The following is an 18,020-nucleotide window of genomic DNA, read 5'->3' as shown; positions in this document are numbered from 1 at the left end:
TTAAACAAGGAGAAGGGAGTGTTCTCGCGCAGACGGCGTCGGGATAAGTCTATCACTCCAGTTTTTACATCATGAAAGGAGCTGTTTCTCGAGTTAGTGGGCTGTACAGTCAATGCAGAGCCCATTTGTTTTCCTCATTCTAAGAGTTGGCAAGATTAAGGAGGACAATAAAATGTATGTAGAGAAAAAATTAGTTTTTCATAATACAGTGGTACCTCTACTTATGAAATTAATTGATTCCGGAAGAAATTAGGTAAGTAGAAAATTACATAAGTAGAGACGCGTTTTCCATACAGATGTCCTAATCTGTTCCAAGCCCCTAAAAATTCTGACATAAATGTTATATAAAGCATAAAAATGCATCAAAACATGTTAAAAAAAAATACATGCTCCGATTAGATTATTACACAATAAATGAGAGTTGTGCATAATGTAAAAAACAAAGAATAGAGTAAAAAATAAAAATTATGGTCATTTACCTTTTAACGGCTGTCCTTTGTTTTTTGCCCTCTTTGGTTCATGTGCTCTTGTCTAAGGAATGCCGAACAATAGAGTGAATTCCTTTTTGAACTTCTCCAACCACCCATGCGATGCCTTAAACTCCTTAAAATTCCTTTTGTTTTAATAACTTTTCCTCTTTCCTCCATCACTTTCTTGGGGTCCATAGCGAATACTCTAAAAGTTAATACATTTACGTAAAACTATCAGAATACGTCATGGGTCGAGAGCCGAATGGCGAGGACCCTGCATAAACACCGATCTAGATCCACACAGAGGTCTCTCTTAGTCAATGGGACGCCAGGAAGATACTAGATAATAGCCAGTGGCAGAGCAGCTATGAGAATGTTGCATTCAGGAACCTGTGGGAGCTGTGAGTATCAACCCATACTGTATTTTTACCTTTCGTAAATCTAAATTTCTTTCGTAACTAGAGGTAATATTTTCCTGCTGAGAAGTTTCGTAAGTAACAAATTTCGAAAGTAGAGGTACCACTGTATGACCCTTTTTAATATGTTATTGATATTGGAGAGCTGTCCTATCATGCCTTTCTATTTCCCATGATCAGAAAACAAATAAAGGTTAGACAAAATTGGTCAGTTGTATCTTGAGTTACACTGAAACATCAAATATTCCTGTCAAGTTTTTGTAAACGACTACACACTTTTTGTAATTGCACGATAAAGTGAAAATGAAAGGCAATTGCAGATATTGCTTTATTTTTTATTTTTCTGGGGTAATAAAGTGCATATTGCTCATTCCTGCTTTTGAATCACAGTGAAAAAGTTTGAAATTACATCATAAGCAGACATGTCAGAAACATACAACAATTGCTTCAGGTGGTTCTTCAGTTCAACAATAGCATTGCACTGAAAATACTTGGGGCTGTGTTGTTGTGGGTGTGTTGCTACATGCTCAAGATTATTAGTGAGATAATAAAGTACAAACCAGAAAGTCCATTGTAAAGTAATTTCTCTTTACCTGACAAGACAAATTTAGGCTCAAATCTCAAATCATGTTGTAGTTTAATTGAAAAGAATTGTTACCAAAATACAAACGTGTGTCTAAAATATGTTTATTTGTTTTATTTACTCTTGCCTGACAGTTTGTAAATCAATTAAACCTTTTTCTCCATCTCTAATCCACAAAGTGCGCCTTGGCCTATTAGTGCAGTAAATCTGAGCCCTCTAACTTGAGTCAGGATGAGTTTGTAGCATACCGCATTGCTGCAGTCAGCAGCAGCATCCTCTTAAACTGCAGCTCACTACAGGAATCTGAGAGACTGGTGCATTGCTCTACTATGTGCTGTAGCACAGTGATCAGGTGATAACACAAAATGTTTTGTGCAGTTTCTAAATGGGTCAAAACAACTGATGACCTACTGCATTGTACTACAGAGAGAGGAAAAGCAGACGCTGGAAGCTGGATGGCCTCATGTGGTGTCCTAACTTCATCATTCACAAATGTTACTCATACTGCAATGCAAGTATGCTTGGTTGTGTTTAATTAACCTAGTTAAGAAGTTGGGCTAAGCTACTGCATAAGCTAAATGTAGTTGGGCTGTCTTGTATGGTAGTTTTGGAGAAACTTTGGGAAAAGGGAATTCTGCTCATAGTGATAAAACGGGTCAAAATTCGTCTTTTACCACACAGTATGCACAAATCATTCTGTTAAACATATATTTCGTAAGAATGAAGAACCAAGAAGATGAATGAATGAAGATTATGAAAATACAGTCTTCATTTTGTACCGGTTTTATCTTAATTGGTCACTTATTGTTGTTCTTCAAATCTTGATTTTTTTTAATGGCTGAATGACTTATTCAAAAGACTAGATATTTTCTAACTTTTTTTGTTAAATCAAAGTGTCATGGTAATTATGTACATGCTTGTCTATCAAATTTAAATATACTGCTTGATTAATGACTTGGTGTGATTTTAGGAAGTGATGTAAAATATTCATTTACCCGAGCTGAAGGTGATTAATACATTAATTTAAGTTTTTGTCACAACAATCCAACAATCATAAACCAAAATATATTCAGTTGATTCTGATGTGAGATGGAGAACAGAAAATCCTCCATAAAAAAAGTCATGGTTATTAAGGACCTCATCTTGCCAACCCATACCTTTGTACTCCGCCTTGAGATCTATTACAATGGGTTTCATCTAACAGGGTCATGGCATCATCATCATTTTATAACTGATGGTTCTTGCTGTTATGATTGAAATGAAGTGAGCAAGGCTCTATAAATGAGTCCTTGGGAATGTGGGACACCTAATTCACTTCCAAGGAAACTGATGAGATTAGAAAGTCACCTTCATGGTATCATGTCAGTTACGAGCTATGACTCGCTGCCACTGGTGGGAACGAGTAACACGATGCGTCGCAGCTCACTGCTTTGTCGGTGACAGCGAGGCCATTCTCTCTGCAGTCCTAATTTAAATTTGTTGGTAACAGCAAACTGGGCTTAAACCACTTCTCATCAGGTTGCAGATTCAAAGATGTTATGAGGTTGTATTTTAAGAGTCCTTTAATGGAGGGTAGGCACACATAACCTTTCCACTTGACCCTCATTGATGCCCAGCTCTGCAGCAGTGGCCCGCTTCTCGGGCAGACACTTTGAATTATTCATAGAATCAAGTCACTCCAAGCACTGTATCGACTCCACTTTACTGTCATGAGTCCACATATACAAAACAAATCTGCTGTTGGATGGCGCAAGTCCACCTTTTAGTAGTGGACTTGCGCCACTGCTTTCCCCTCCCTGGCATTTGCTCTATTTTACTGCAGTACCAGTGTGTTCTGTATGTAGCTCTAGTTCTTAAATAGGTATTAGTAGTAGTAGTAGTAGTCGTAGTCTGTAATCTCTTTACAAAGCCTTTATTATGAGAGTGTCTTTGCTGCAGAGGTGGGGAAATCTTCAGAGGTCATTTTGGTCTAAGGCCTTAGTAATTGAACTCCAGAGTGGGTACATGACTCCATCTAGTGGTGGAGGCAAGTAGCAATTCTTTTGAAAAAGGTGATACCATGTCAAATCGTTTCACATAACCCCCTCTCCTAAACAGTTACTGGTTTTCTTTCAGTTACACAGCGATTGAATGAGCTAATATTACTCATGTTTTGCACACAAGCAATTCTGTCTGATAGGAAGTAGTTGATGCACATCTGAGTCTTGTTCCCTGTTTGGTTTGCTCATGGACTTGTGGTCTTTGTTGCACTTTCCTGCTGTCAACATCCTGAACTACACTGCTAACATGTACTGATAGGGAGAAACTTGAGAGGTACCTTTTTTGAGACCAAATGCCATTGGTCAACTGGAGGACTGATTGGATTTTTCCAGGAAGCTTGTTATGGAGCCCTGTCTCCATGTAAATGGTGGAATGTTGGCACGTCATTGCTTAAAGTTACCCTTTCATCCTCATGACTTTGTCTGGGTTGGTCATTAACGAAAAAGCTTGGTGTTTTCATTGGTGGTCTTTTAGTGTAAGTGTTTGAGTATGTTGAGTATGGGTGAGTGCAGCCAACACCAACATAGAAATTGTGATAGCGACAAACTATTTATTTGATTATATACGCTTATGTAAATGTTTATGAACTCTCCTCATACCACCGTTTATCTGTAGTAGCATTTAACACTCTTATAGACTGTTTAAAACACTGTTGTAATAAAACAGAAGTGTTTCTTTAATACGCAGAAGTGCGCTGCATTCCGTGAATCTCTCAATGAGGCGCACACACGGATGCTGTTAGTCAATAGCATGCGCATACGGTATCTCGTGACTACATACTCAAAATCCGTGATGTAGTGAAGCCGTGCCTCTTGAAGCGCAAATAAGCAAGGGATTACTGTATTGAAAAATCTTTTGGCAAAAACAGGCTGTGGACTTCCTGTCTCCCTGCGTTCCTCCACCAGTCTGTACAATTGATCCAGAAATAGATCTAATGTCTTAATCAATATAGTGAACACTTAATGCAAGTCTTTCAGCTACAGTTAGTAACACAGTCATGCTTTTCTGACTGGAACACATACTGCATATTCTGAATGACAGGCAATGTTAATTGACCTGTTGATGGATGTCTTACAATCACATTGTTATCATGGTTCAAATGCCAAGTCTGGAATTTGTGAAGAGCAGTTCTTTTCCTCTGTAGAACATGGAAGATTTAATTACATTCCGCTTCAAAGCAGTGATGTAATTGTCAGCGTGTGTGTGTTCATCCATTCGTCCGTCCGTTAGTCCACCAAATATCTCTGCAACCTTTGCAGATAGAAATATGAAACAGAAAACACATTACTTGGGCGGCAAAGGGAGTAAAAATTAGATGATAACCTTGACTTTGAGAAAACTAGGTCAAATTTAAACTTTTGTACACTCAGGAACCAGATAAGATAGAAAGACGAGGGAGAAGGCCACTGTGAGTAGGACCATAGATCCAAGCTAGTGCTTTGATCTATGAAAATAGGTCAAAGCACTAGCATTGATCTTTTATCTATGCATGTAGGTCAGGGTAAAATTTTGAATTTAGGGGTGTCGCGGGATGTTGCAGTCTGTGACTGCATTGGTTCTAGTTTTTTATTTTTTTATCTCAGTGCCATGAAATGAGACAGTTTGGTTGGAGATCTTTTATTGATCTCATTCAGGTGGGAATGTGGTTTTATTTTTTAATTATAGTTAATAAGCATATAAACAAATTGATTGTTTTCTCTTTACAGAGCATCTGACTGTTGATCAACTGTAAGACGAAAGACCTCGACCCCTGGCAGGTTGGCCACACCCCTCCCCTCCTGTCTCCATGTATCCTGAATCGACCACAGACTCCCCTGCTCGTCTCTCCCTCCGACAGACTGGCTCACCTGGCATGATATACAGGTGTTCATTTGAAATTTCATCCATTACATGATATTCTGCTTGTTAAGTGCAGCGTGTGCCCTCAGTTGCCATGTCTGCTGTATAGTACTTAAGTACGTGGATAAATATGTTGGAGATCTCAACAAAATAACCCAAACACATGAACTTAATTTTAAGAATTAAGTATATTTTCAACTCAGAAAAAGTACCGTAATTCTGGACTATTGAGTGCACCAGAATATACGCCACAGCAACCAAATTTTTAAAAAAAACTTGGCCACACCTATCTATAAACTGCACGTGTCAAGTTGTTGTAACATAAGATATTTACACAGAAAAATACACAAAACGATTTTTAAACATTTTGATTACTGCTTTTTTCCCAACAGTGTTTGTAACATGGCACTAAAACAAAGCTGCCATCTCATAATCTCATCTCATAATACGTTGTCTTTACTGTTACTACTAAAGGCTGTGTACTTATCTATACATAATTTATACTTATCCCCTTGAATTTATTTATACGATCTAGTAGATCACCACAAGATGGCACTAAAGGCTGATCATCTTTAAAGAATGAGTTTAACAAGAACTTGTTTCTCAGTCTTTTGCCCCCTGACCTTTTATAGGCTTGACTAACCACACATTTCAATGCAAAAACTGAAAATGTTTCACTGCTATTTTCCCCTGGTATCATCACAAAAATCAGCTGATGTGTAATTATGTTCTCTTTGTAATGGTAGACATACCTTTGTTATACACACCTAGTAACAGCTGATTAATTAAGATTGTAATATACACTCTTTTTATACATCTGAATAAGTATCTCAAGCTCCATGAAACAAACCTTCAAATGCACAGAGTAATGTTCCTAATGCAGACATGCAAGTTGATGATTTCACTGCTGCTGTGCCAAGAAAACTGCTATCTAGTCTAAACCAAACATCTCTTTTAGTCATTACATTATGTTTTACACGGCATTGATCAATTAATTTTAAAAAAATTCTTCATAAACTAAAGATTTTTATTTGAATTGTAGGAATGCACCCAACATCAAAACTGCAATGGAATATTTTTAGACCTTCTTATTTAAATAACCCCGACATAGTTTGATTCAAATCTTAATGATCTATTCATTATACCCAGATTTATGAACGTATCTCAGGTAGATCCACGTAATGAAGACATACAGTAGGTTTGCACATCATTTGGGAATTCAGGAAATGTAGTATAGAGGATTCTGTTATTTTCAGACCTTTGTCTGATTCCATACTGACCAGACAACTGCAGCATATATAAATCATGTTTTCTTTGTGTGGAATTTCTACTAAACTACTTTCTATTCCTTTCTGCTTTACTCTTATTGTGTAATTGACTTATAATCTTCATTTTTTGTTATCATTAAGGGGGATTTCTAAATCTTACCCACTACTAACTTTTCTCCTTTCCTCCATGTATTAACCAAAGCTTTCCTTTCTTCTTCTTTGCCCTGATTACTCAGCGCTCGCTATGGGAGCCCCAAGCGTCAGCTGCAGTTCTACAGGTATCAGTCCAGCTCACTTTCTGCAAAGTTTGATTTTTGAATGAATTCCATGTACTTGCGGTACATAATTTAATTCACTATGATAACCCTGTTCCATAAATGAGTTGTTCTGACATGAAAATCATACAGTCATTAGTAAACCGCTGCAGCATGGATAATACTTGTGCATGGATATACTAGTGTATATTCTACTATTCAACAGGCAATGCACTATCCAGCTTTAACCTGATAGGGGCAATAATGTATTTAGTTTCAAGGTTACTCACAAAATCATTGAATCAACAAGACTGGTATGAGTTTTATTTATTTTATTTTTTTATCTGTGAAACATGAGACACCCACTGATGACCATGTTGATCTTACATGTGTGGGTCTCTCTAATCTGATTTCAAGTCTTTAGTATGTTGTCAGAAGCAATTATTTCTTCCACCCATCATTTCCTTATTGAACTCTGAACCTTAGTGAGGATGACATAAGCTCTTAGAATGGGCTAGCTGGTCATCACTCACTATAGCAGTGAGTGTGATTTTTAGATACTTAGTTTTTCTGCTACTTTAAAGTTGGATCAGATTGGTGGATCTTATATCAAGACCAATTTTGCTGAATCAAATAAAAAAACGTCCTGACTGTGTGGTTGTGCTACTATTGAGTGGACTATCGGATTTTCGTCTATGCGCCTTGCACATTTCTGTCCTTTTTAAAGTGCAAATAGTCTCACCAGCTGCTGCCCTGGTCGGCCGGACGGGGATCGATTGAGCCCCTATCTCTGACCATTGTTGTGACAGGGAGAGGCTGATGCTGGGAAGCAAAATCCATCTTTTTCTCAGTCATTGCAACATTGCATTATTTAAGATGTAATTTGAGAACCATGATAGTTGCACACGTAGCATTACTTAAAAGGATGCAGCAAACTAATGGGATTCGAGCTTGATTTGAGGAATTGAAGCTGATAATATTTAATTATGGTACTAGCTTCCTTTTCCCCTTGTTTCTTTTTAAGTATTTAAACATTTATCCAAATATTTTTTAAAGATCTTGTCTTTACAGTTTGAAGTCTGTCTATGACTTACTGTACTGACAGCCATTTAATCTTCCCTTTCATGATTTTTAAATAATGCTCTTTACTAATGTCTGTCTGGCTTTGAATGTTGTTATTCCAGTTTACGGGTCTCAATGGACAGAGTGCTTTTTGTTGATGGTGACTTTTGAACTCTGCATGTCTTGTATATGAATTTAGGAAATCGTAATTTTATGACTGAACACTACCATCTTTTAATATAGTTTTTTTTTGGGGGGGGTTCCCAAGTAATTTAAGCAGCATGGACTTAAGGATTTCTGCCACAGCAAGACACAATTAACACAATTCTCTACTTGAAAGTGTGAAAATGTTCAGGAAGGAATAAACTGAGCCCATCATCAGTTCATGCGAACAGATTTCCTGAAAATTTATGGGTTTATTAAATAGAGATGATCACCTGTCACTGAAAGCAGCTGCAGGTGAGCTGGAAATTACGTTATAAGATTCCTGTAAACATGATGGGCTAAGCAGCATGTCCTGTGCAGTGACGTGTTTTCACTAATGTACATGTTCCATGCTGTATACACAAGGCTGGATAGATGAAACATACATTTAAATGAGTGCTCTGTGATTGATTGTTGTCTCGTCAATGATGTCACCTGCCTCACAAACTGTCATTAAAGAGAAGAGGCGATAAACTGGCTTATACAACTGGGAAAATGCTGCCCTTATGTGCGTGTTGTTACAGTTTTAATAGTAGATTTTATGCGCAGGAGGCATTTCTTTATCTTTTTTCAGGACTACCAGATTTGTGGCAGCAATTACTTAGCATCTGATGATGATGGTGGGCAATGTCTGTTTGAGGAAGAACCTAAATACATTACTAATTAGAACATTCATTACTTAGTTTTTGGAATTACAGTAATCAGTTATTACTCATGATTAATTAGTTCCTGGACCTTCCGTGAAAAATGAAATTTTGAGATATAGCGACAAACTATTTTATTATTTACGGTTATTTAAACGTTTATCAACCCTCCTCATACTGATATTACGCCACCTTGTACCTGCATTACCTTTCCCCACACTCTTATAGACTGTTTAAAGCACTTTTCTATTAAAGAAGAGTTGCAGGGGGAACCGTGAGTCAGAACGCAGTGCACACAGGGATGTTGTCAGCCAATAGCATGCTCGTACGGTGTCACGTGACTACCTACTAAAAATCTGTGATATAGTGAAGCCGTGCATCTTGAAGTGCGAGTAAGCAAGGGATTACTGTATTGTTATATAGTGTTAGACAAGAACTAAAAAAACTCAGATGCATGAGTAAAACCATGCAGGGGTTTTAACCTTTATACTATGGACTGTTTCCTGATAGAATTAGACAGTTATTCATATTTTAAACATTTTTGCGGTTGTGTGAACCTTGTAGAAATCCCAGAGAGATGGTTCTGTCCCATCAAAAAGACAAGAGGCCATTTTGTGTTTTCAGTGAATGTTTGTTGACGTGTTGGTATCCGTTAATATTTTTCAATAATCTTTATACAGGTGTGTGACACTTTGTCATAAAGAGAGAGTCCGATTCTAACCTAATGCTTTAAGGCGTATTTAATTGTTGTGGTTTTTTCTGTGTGAGTGTGTGCCGTTTGTTTCACCCTGTGTATGTCATGTGCACACCAAACACCCACATTATTGTCCATCTTTAAGTATTCTTTCCTGTGGAACAACAATTGGAGGCTTTTAGTGCAAAAGCATTGTGAATAATTCAAGGCTGATATTATTTGCTGTGGGTAGCAGAAACAAGACGGGCCACTAAACGACATAAATGGATTTCTTCCATGTGATCTCACAGGGAGGGGAGGAGGAGAGGTGGTGGTTGTGGGGATAAAGTAAAGTCCAAGTGGTCAGGGAAGGGAAGGGATGCACTCTATTATACACTAATTGGTTTAGACATTTCCTAGTTAGACACTCCCAGTTTGGGTGGACCATCTTCATCTTGGTCTGCAGTGTGTGTTTATAAGAGCAGACGGACACCCCGCAAGCTCGCTCATGAGCCGACCCCCAAGAAACCGGGTGAGTTCGAGAGCAGATTTGTACTCAGGTCCACATCAGAATGTTTGTGTGTATGTTGACAGAAAGACGAGGTATGTCTGCGGATTTATAGAAGCATGCTGCCCAGTGTGAAGCATCCTACTATACTTACCAGTATTCCCTCAGTATTTTTGTGGGGAAAACAGCTGTTTGGGAGAAGATTTTTGGAATATTTGAAATTAATAGAAAATTTATGAGCAATATCCAAATTATTTCACAACGTAGTGATGTCAGTGGCGTTGACTTTTTAATTCTATGTTGGAATTCTGAACAGATATTGTTGGAGTTCTGGACTTTATTTGCTATGTTTTATTGAGGACAAGAGGAGTCTGTTTACTGTTAGATTACTATAGTTTGTAATAGACTTTTGATGTCATCTGGTCAGTTGTCATCTGGTCAGAGGCAAAGTGCTGTTAATGTTTTATATCATTAGAGCTTATTTTATATTTCATCTTACCATTAAAATAGACATTATTCTAATAGTGCACCTAGAGAAGGGGCTGGAAGGGACATTGAAGGGAAAGCGTTTCTTTTTCAGGGTAATGGTTATGGTATAAAATGTGAGTTGTATCTTTATTTAGTAAGTCTATAGAAGGTCTTCTGTATGTGATGTTGCCTGTGCTTTGATGTGATAAGACTAAAGAAGACTGTTCTGGGATGTTTCTTCATTCTTGGTCATTGTTTTGTAAAATTCATAAACAGCTAAATGTATTTATTTTTTAAATGTATTTACTTTTTTTGAAGATCTGAACTTTTTGTCTTTTTTTCTAAAAGTCATATTTAGACTAACTTTAGTAGACTCTGCAGGTGAGGCTAGACAAGAAAACAACCTTGATGGAGATGCACTAAAAATTCTGCAAAAAGTAACCGATTGTACGCTAAAAATATTTTACTCTGACATAACATCGTATAGACAGTGTGATACCAGTCTCCTCTTTGGTTTGTAGCCTGTTTACAGAAACTTGGTGTTGTCCATTCATCTACACCTAGTTTGTAATGGTTGGAAGAGAACTCATAATATTCATTATAGTTAAGCTTATTGTTTGCAAAAGAGGTAAAATGATGTCTTGACTAGGACCACAACATCTTTCGTCCAAATGAAATCATATCATCCCAGTGATCACACCGTAATTTAAACAGTGCTTTCAGAGTTAACCTTTCACATTTTGTTGATGTTTTATAGTTATTTTGTTTACTAAAAATGTATTTTATTTGAGAAATGCTTGCACTGTGTTATGTTATATGTTCTTTTTTTAGTCAACTTTATTAATTCTCTGGTTTCTTTGGGCCTCAGTCATAAAGATGTTCTTAAGACTGTTAGATTTACTCTGTAAGTTGTGATGAACATTTACTGACATGAAAAATCTGTAGATGTGCTTTATTTGGTGTGGCTTTAGTTTTGGATGTACGGAGTCTCTCATGAATATAATTTAACTAGTTATCACTTATTTCACAAAGCACCATGAAAAAAACCACAACAACCAGTAACATTGTTTGAGAAGCTTGACATCAATGTCTCTTTCCTGAAATCAACCACTAACTTTAAATAATTCACAGATCTTGATTTCATGATGGAACTATTTACTTTCTAGCGAAAATCATTACGCAGAAGGAAATTCTAGTAAAAAGAACTAATCTGCCAAACATGTTAGCCAAAAGTTGACATTTACAATCTGTCACAAGCAGACGCCTCTCATCCACCACTGGCCCTGTCCTCCCATGCAGTGATTCAGTGTTCTTCTGCAGAGAGCGAATCATTCTGTGGATCTTCTTGACTCATCCATCCATCCATTTTCTTCCGCTTTTTCGAACCGCAGCGGGTCACAGGACTCAGTAGTTCATAATTTCTGGCATGGCTGAGGGTTTCAATTAAATCTGTTTGTACTTTTCTTGAAGTGCCATCTGGCTCCCTAATGTTCAACAGAAATGGCTAAATTTAATCTCCAAAATTCAACAACACACTAAAATAATTTCAATGGATAAACTACCCTTCAGGCAATAGGGTAAAAAGTATCTACGGTACTTATATGTTATTTTAGAACGACCTCTTCATTCCTGCAGTATTAGTTGATGGCCTGCAGCTTTCATGTGATTACATTCAGTACAGTACTTTCTTGTGGATCTGAATATTTGAAAGACTAAATAACCCAAAAAATAATAGGCTTGCATAAAATGGACATACTGGTAAAAGCAGTAACTTAGAAAAGGGAGATGATTGGTTCTCCGTGAATTTGAAATTAAATCCCCACATTAATCACCTCAGTAAATACACATCATACAATGTATAGCTGTTGTGTCCATCTGTGTCTTTCAGAACAAATCAACTTGTAGTACCTCTTTGTGGGACCCATTTAAATTATATAATCGGCTATTCCGTCATGACTCTCCCTCTCACTGCTGTCAAAATAAAGTTGTCTCAAGAATGCGATCCCTTCCTCTTGAATGGTGCATGTTTAAATGCCCTTGTTTGCAGATGGCATGCAGCCTCTTTGGTCCTTCTCTTTAATCACAAGAAGTTACCTGAATGCTCCCTATCAGTGTAACCCTGCCATTGTACCTGACAAGAGAGGGTGGTGCGGGGTTATGTCGTGCGACTCTGATTACAGGATGCATGGCGGTGTGTTGCCCCAAGCAGGAGAGCTTTTTTTTTTAATGGGAGCAGGTGCTATTTAAGGAGTTGGCTGTGTCCTGCCGCTCTTTGCGTCCTTCATGTCCTTACTTGATTCTTCATTGCACGAGTCGTTTTTGTATCACGAGAAGGAAACTTAGAGGGGGTGGTATGTTTGCAGGAGGGTATGCTGGAGGCCCCCAAGGGCCTCCAGGCAGACGCAAGTCCAGTTATTGTCCTCCTGAAAACCTGCAGATACCTAAACCGGCAGTGCCAGGCACTGGTGTTCGGAAGAGCAGCAGCAGTGGCAGTGGCAAGATGCTGTCTATGACGTACAGCGAGAGCATCCGGAGCGGGATCAACCGCTACCACTCAGACCAAGGGCTCAACCAGCCACCGGCAAGGCCGCATGACCAGGCTGAGCTGCAGAGACTCCGAGAACAGAGAGTTGCTGCTCAGATTAAGAACATGGAAGATTTTCTGAAGATGAACGGCCTGGCGCTGGAAGAGTGTGTGTCCTATCAGACGGGCATGAAGTACAGGTAAGACAGAGACAGAGCTTGACGGTGACTTGTACTCTTGGAAAGAGAGAGGCACTGAGAAGCAGCAGGTGAGAGCAGCTCTGTGGTCAAGTGAGGTCAGATATCAAAGGTCTTTGTTGTTATCTCTAATTGGAAACAGATGAAGAAAAATATTATCCCTCTTGCGTTTAAATTTCAGTTTCACTGTCATGCACTCATAAGGGTACCAGCACCCACGTCTTATTCATACCATCTAGGTTGATCCACTACTTCCCCAACTACACGTGACAGACAGACTGCTCCTTAAGCAGTTACCTGGCCTGTAACATCTCACTCAAACTATATTATCCTCTTCCCCTTCATCATAGAGATGGTCTCTCCTTCTCTGAATAGGTGTTCCTGTTTTTTGAAATAGTTCTGTCCATTGAAGCTGATAGAACAATTTTCTCTCTTTGGAAATACCCAGTCACATGAGTGTTGCTGAACAGTATGACACTGGTCATTATACAGTATGTCTTTATAAAGTAATCATTAGCGTGTTTCGAGTACTTTTTCATGTGCTGCCAGTCATGAAAAAGGAATGAAATTTGAAACTTTTTCTCATTTTCCCTTCACCATCAACCCATAGATTCATGGGCTACTTTATGTAGTGCTTCTAAGCCATTGCAGCAGGCTTATCAGCTGTTGGGTTTCCAATAAGTTCTGCTAGCCTGATGTTTTTGTGGAGGACATTCATCACATACAGGCCAGGCTGCTGTTGTTTCTGAGTGCGACCAGTGACTAGAACACTGTACGTTCGTCTGTTGTTGCCATTTCCAGGATTAAACAAGATTTACTATCACTTACAGGCAACGTTATATGTCTCCACCACCATTACACCATGTTGACCTTAGCTGCCTCCCTGTTTTGTAAAGCCTAGTCATTCACTCATGGAGGTGGGGGTGCATGGTGAAAGCTGGATGAATATTATATAAAAGTGCATGTGTAATTCTTCACTTACGTCATAGTGTCTCCTGTTATCATTAACACAAAAGCTGTTCGAAAAATTTAAGTGTTAATTATTTATTTAGGGTGGGGGGTTGAGTCATGTGTAATTATTTGTATTGGTTTACTACCAGAGTATCAGCTCATCTAATGGAGGCAATCCTGCCAGGATCGGGATCACCCACAATCCTGTAATTAGTAGTGGAACTGGGTCAGCAAGAACATGCAACCTCTGACTTGCACTCATCATTATTTTAAATGTGTTGTCAGGAAGACAAGCCAGCTTTGCTACTGAGATGCATTTAACAATTCTTGGCACTGCCATCATCTTTTCCAACAAACACAGGCAAATAAGGTTCTATTAAAGTTTCATCTCCCTTTAGACTCCCTGGCTTTCTCTTTACATATGCTTTTATTTCAGTTTTACTTTTCTGATGGTATTTTACATCACAAGAAAATATCAAGTTTTATTTTCCCACATAAATTAGTACGATTAATATGATAGTAGTCTTTAATTATCATGTACTAGCCCATGTGTATCAGTGGTCAGAAGCCATTGTCCAGCTTTGAAATACTTGGTTGAATGTGATAATAACTGCTCTGTAATTCAAGTTAAGAAAAATTATTGATCTGTTTCTATTATGTTGTCCTTGCAACAAAATGGTCCTACTGCACAGGGCTACAATGACGCTGGAAAACTATCCCTTTTTGTGAAGGATATGTGCAGCAGTGAAGGAGCCTGTAGATTAGTGATGTGAAACAGGAAGTCTCCTGTGTGAGCTATATAGAGTTAGACTGGAGAAATATAGATTTCAAGAGTGACTTAACACTAATGGACATAGTAATGCCTTCCACTTAGGCCTTCTACATTTAAATCTATGTTTGACCATAATCTGTTCCTTAATGTACAATGTAGCTTTCCAGCTCTTTGTATAAGACTTATTGTCCAGGTGGAAACATGATATCTAGGATCCTTTGAAAAAAGTTATTTTACCCCATTTTTAGCTGACATTTATAAAATGGCTTTATAACATTTATTAGAAAAATTCCAATTGGTGCCATGTTTAAATAGGGTTAGTGATGCCTTAATTGAAGTTTTGCCACTAGGTGTCAGGAAAGCTCGTGCATGTACAGTCAACAACTGAAGAAGAGTTTTGGATGAGAGATGAAAGGTCTTGGAGCTTTTTCTCTAAGTCCCATTGACGTCATTCACAGAATTGCTAATAGACATTGAATGTGAGTGAGACAGATAGTGTGTGTTTCATGTAGCCGTGTGATAAACTGTCAACTTATCCAGGGCCTCCTGGTCAATGTCAGCAGGGACAGGCTCCAGCCCATCCTGCAACCCTAAACAGGATAGACAGTTAGTAAAATAAGAAAAGGTGTATGTGTATATATACATTATTTTAATCCCTTTTGAGAAGTTGTTTTTGATAGCACCTGATTTCCACTAGATGGTGTAAATGGTCTTTTATGGTAACTGAGCACAAACATGTCAAATGTCTAAATTGAATACAATGAATCATTTTTTTTTGTCCTACACTTAAACTCTATTTGTCTGGCTAACTTTAAGCAAGATTACTCAAAAAATGATAAACAAATTTAGATGATTGAAGACTGACTGTCTGTAAAGACAACTGTGATCCTTCAGTCTGAAGCACCATAAAGGGTACTGATTTAGATGCTGCAGAGATTATTAATATTGGATTCTTTAATGACTGTCAAATTGATATTTTATATTCTAAGAGTGGATTTTCATTATGAGGGTCAAGCAATCATAGAGCCTTTGTTTTTAGGCACATTGACATAATGGGGAAAATTAGCTACTTTAGGTGGCGGCCATGTGAGTGCTGCCTTGCTATTATTTTAAGTTCATTGCTTCTGCTTCAAATCATCATTCAAATATGTTTATTTAACATGTTAAAATTTGTCTCTTTATCTCACAAACTGAAACCATTCCTCACTCTTTGCCCTATATCCCACTTATGAACACAAACAAACCTCTTGAAAAAGACACACATCTGCTCTGTTATGTATTTAATCTCAATCTCAGCAGCTCTAGAGCACATGTATCAGCGCGGGCCACTGTGACGTTTTTCTTCAGGCAATCCCCTACTCCAGAGCTAAATTTAGCCACAGACTCATTTATACAGCTGCAGCTGGATGCAGCTGAATGGACTGCAACTTAACCTGTGTTCATCCACTGCTGTACCTCACTTTCTCAGTCTCTGATGAGAGCTGCTGTACTGGACATGGTTTATCTTTATCAGAGGAGGGACAGATGTGGTGTAGGGGTTTATTCCAGTGGTGGCCTCTCCTGTTCCTCACTATTACAATTGTTGATCACTTATTTACTGCATTTCAGCTCTTTAATAATTTGTTTTTGCCTTTTTTGACACTGTAGAATTTAATATCATATTTGGTATCATATCCCTGCTGTTTATATTCACACACAAACTGTACGAATATACCTGTTCTGCTTCATCTTACTGCAGAATCATTGCAGGAACGTGTGTGTGTGTGTGTGTGTTTATGTGTGTGTGTGTGTGTGTGTGTGTGTGTGTGTGTGTGTGTGTGTGTGTGTGTGTGTGTGTGCGTGTGTGCGTGTCACTGGAGGCTGCAGGGGAAAATACTCTTACTTTATGAATACCCAATAGTGACAGGACGTAGGAGGCCCTCTCCATTGTCCTCAGCTTTTAAGACACTCAGGCTTTAGAATTGTGCCATTGTCACTTTGGATCCCATAAAGTTGTTACTTAACAACATTCAGCACACATTTCCGGAACTGTCAGATTAAATCTGTGAATATAATTTGAAGTTTTGCTGTAAAGTTGTCCTTGGGCCTCTCATTGAGCACAAGGATATTCTGTATCATTGGAACATGTTTGTAGATTTATTTTATCTCATCGTTTGTATTTGCATAAATAACAGTAGGCCCTCCAGAAACATCAAATATATTTAAATTGTGAGATGAGGCTAGGATTAGAAAAGTTTTTGGTTTTTTTCTTTTTTTCACAAGTGGAAGGCATCCCAGTGAAGTGGGAATGTTCGGTGTTTAGTAAATTTGTGTAATTTTCCCATTCGTGCAAATTGATTGAAGTTTTTAATTTCACACGTCTCCTTATCTTTGAGAAATAGAGCAAAACATGCTACCTCTGATGCAAGGATTGTTGTACCACAAAGTATTAAATCAAATCTTGTTTTTTTTTAACTTACGTCTTCATTATATTGATTGGAAGCTCTGTTTTTCCCTTTTCAAAATATTTATCATCTTTTATGAACTGTCTTAGGCTGCGTTCAGTCTGGCAGCCAAAATCCGATTTTTTGCCCATCCAGATTGAAAGTGGATGTCTCTTGTAGTCTGAACAGTCACATACCACATGAAATCCCATTCTTGCGAGACTGATTGGAATCATTTTTGGGAAGTAGTTTCAAATCGCGTCTGCGTCTGAACAGCTCCAAACATACTGATCAGATTTATTTGACTGCCCATTGACATTGCTCTACGCAACGCAAGAGCCAATTCGGAGCGTGGACAACACCTCTGCCCCAACGTTGTTGCTATGGTAATCTGTCAGATCGGACAATAACGTGGCCCAGTCTGAACAGAGCAACATCCCATTTGGACACTTGCTAAAAACAGTGTGGACAGTCAGTGCTAAAAATTGGATGTGGAAGGAAATCTTACTGGAATCCGATTTGCCTGGGGTCTGAATGCAGCCTCAATCACTGATGGCACACTGAATGCATTTTGGCTGAATCTGTTTCTTTCAAACAACAGTTTGACCCAGTTTCTTTGTACAAATATTCCTTTTCCTTGTCTTTTAATCACATTCTTGACTTTTGCTGGTAAGGTGCAGCATTCATGTTAATTGCATTTGGCCTTACATGTCCTTTCAGTTCC

At 38.2% G+C, this 18,020-nt stretch overlaps 1 protein-coding gene across 2 annotated transcripts in view; it reads left to right on the top strand.

The window, feature by feature from the left end:
* The window catches only part of kcnab2a (potassium voltage-gated channel subfamily A regulatory beta subunit 2a), an 88,064-nt gene that overhangs the window by 32,631 nt on the left and 37,413 nt on the right, over positions 1 to 18,020 (top strand). Inside the window, exons 2-3 of one of the 2 annotated variants that reach the window (XM_068314435.1) lie at positions 5,216 to 5,372; positions 6,853 to 6,894. In XM_068314435.1, coding sequence (XP_068170536.1) covers positions 5,296 to 5,372; positions 6,853 to 6,894 — 119 coding nt within the window. In that variant the 5' untranslated portion in view covers positions 5,216 to 5,295. The remainder of the gene's footprint in view (positions 1 to 5,215; positions 5,373 to 6,852; positions 6,895 to 18,020) is intronic. The other variant, XM_068314437.1, reaches the window with a different exon arrangement.

The sequence above is a fragment of the Antennarius striatus genome, chromosome 5, assembly GCF_040054535.1.
Source record: "Antennarius striatus isolate MH-2024 chromosome 5, ASM4005453v1, whole genome shotgun sequence".
Taxonomy (NCBI): domain Eukaryota; kingdom Metazoa; phylum Chordata; class Actinopteri; order Lophiiformes; family Antennariidae; genus Antennarius; species Antennarius striatus.
The sequence above is the reverse complement of the archived record's forward strand: the minus strand, read 5'-3'. Positions and strand labels throughout refer to the sequence as shown.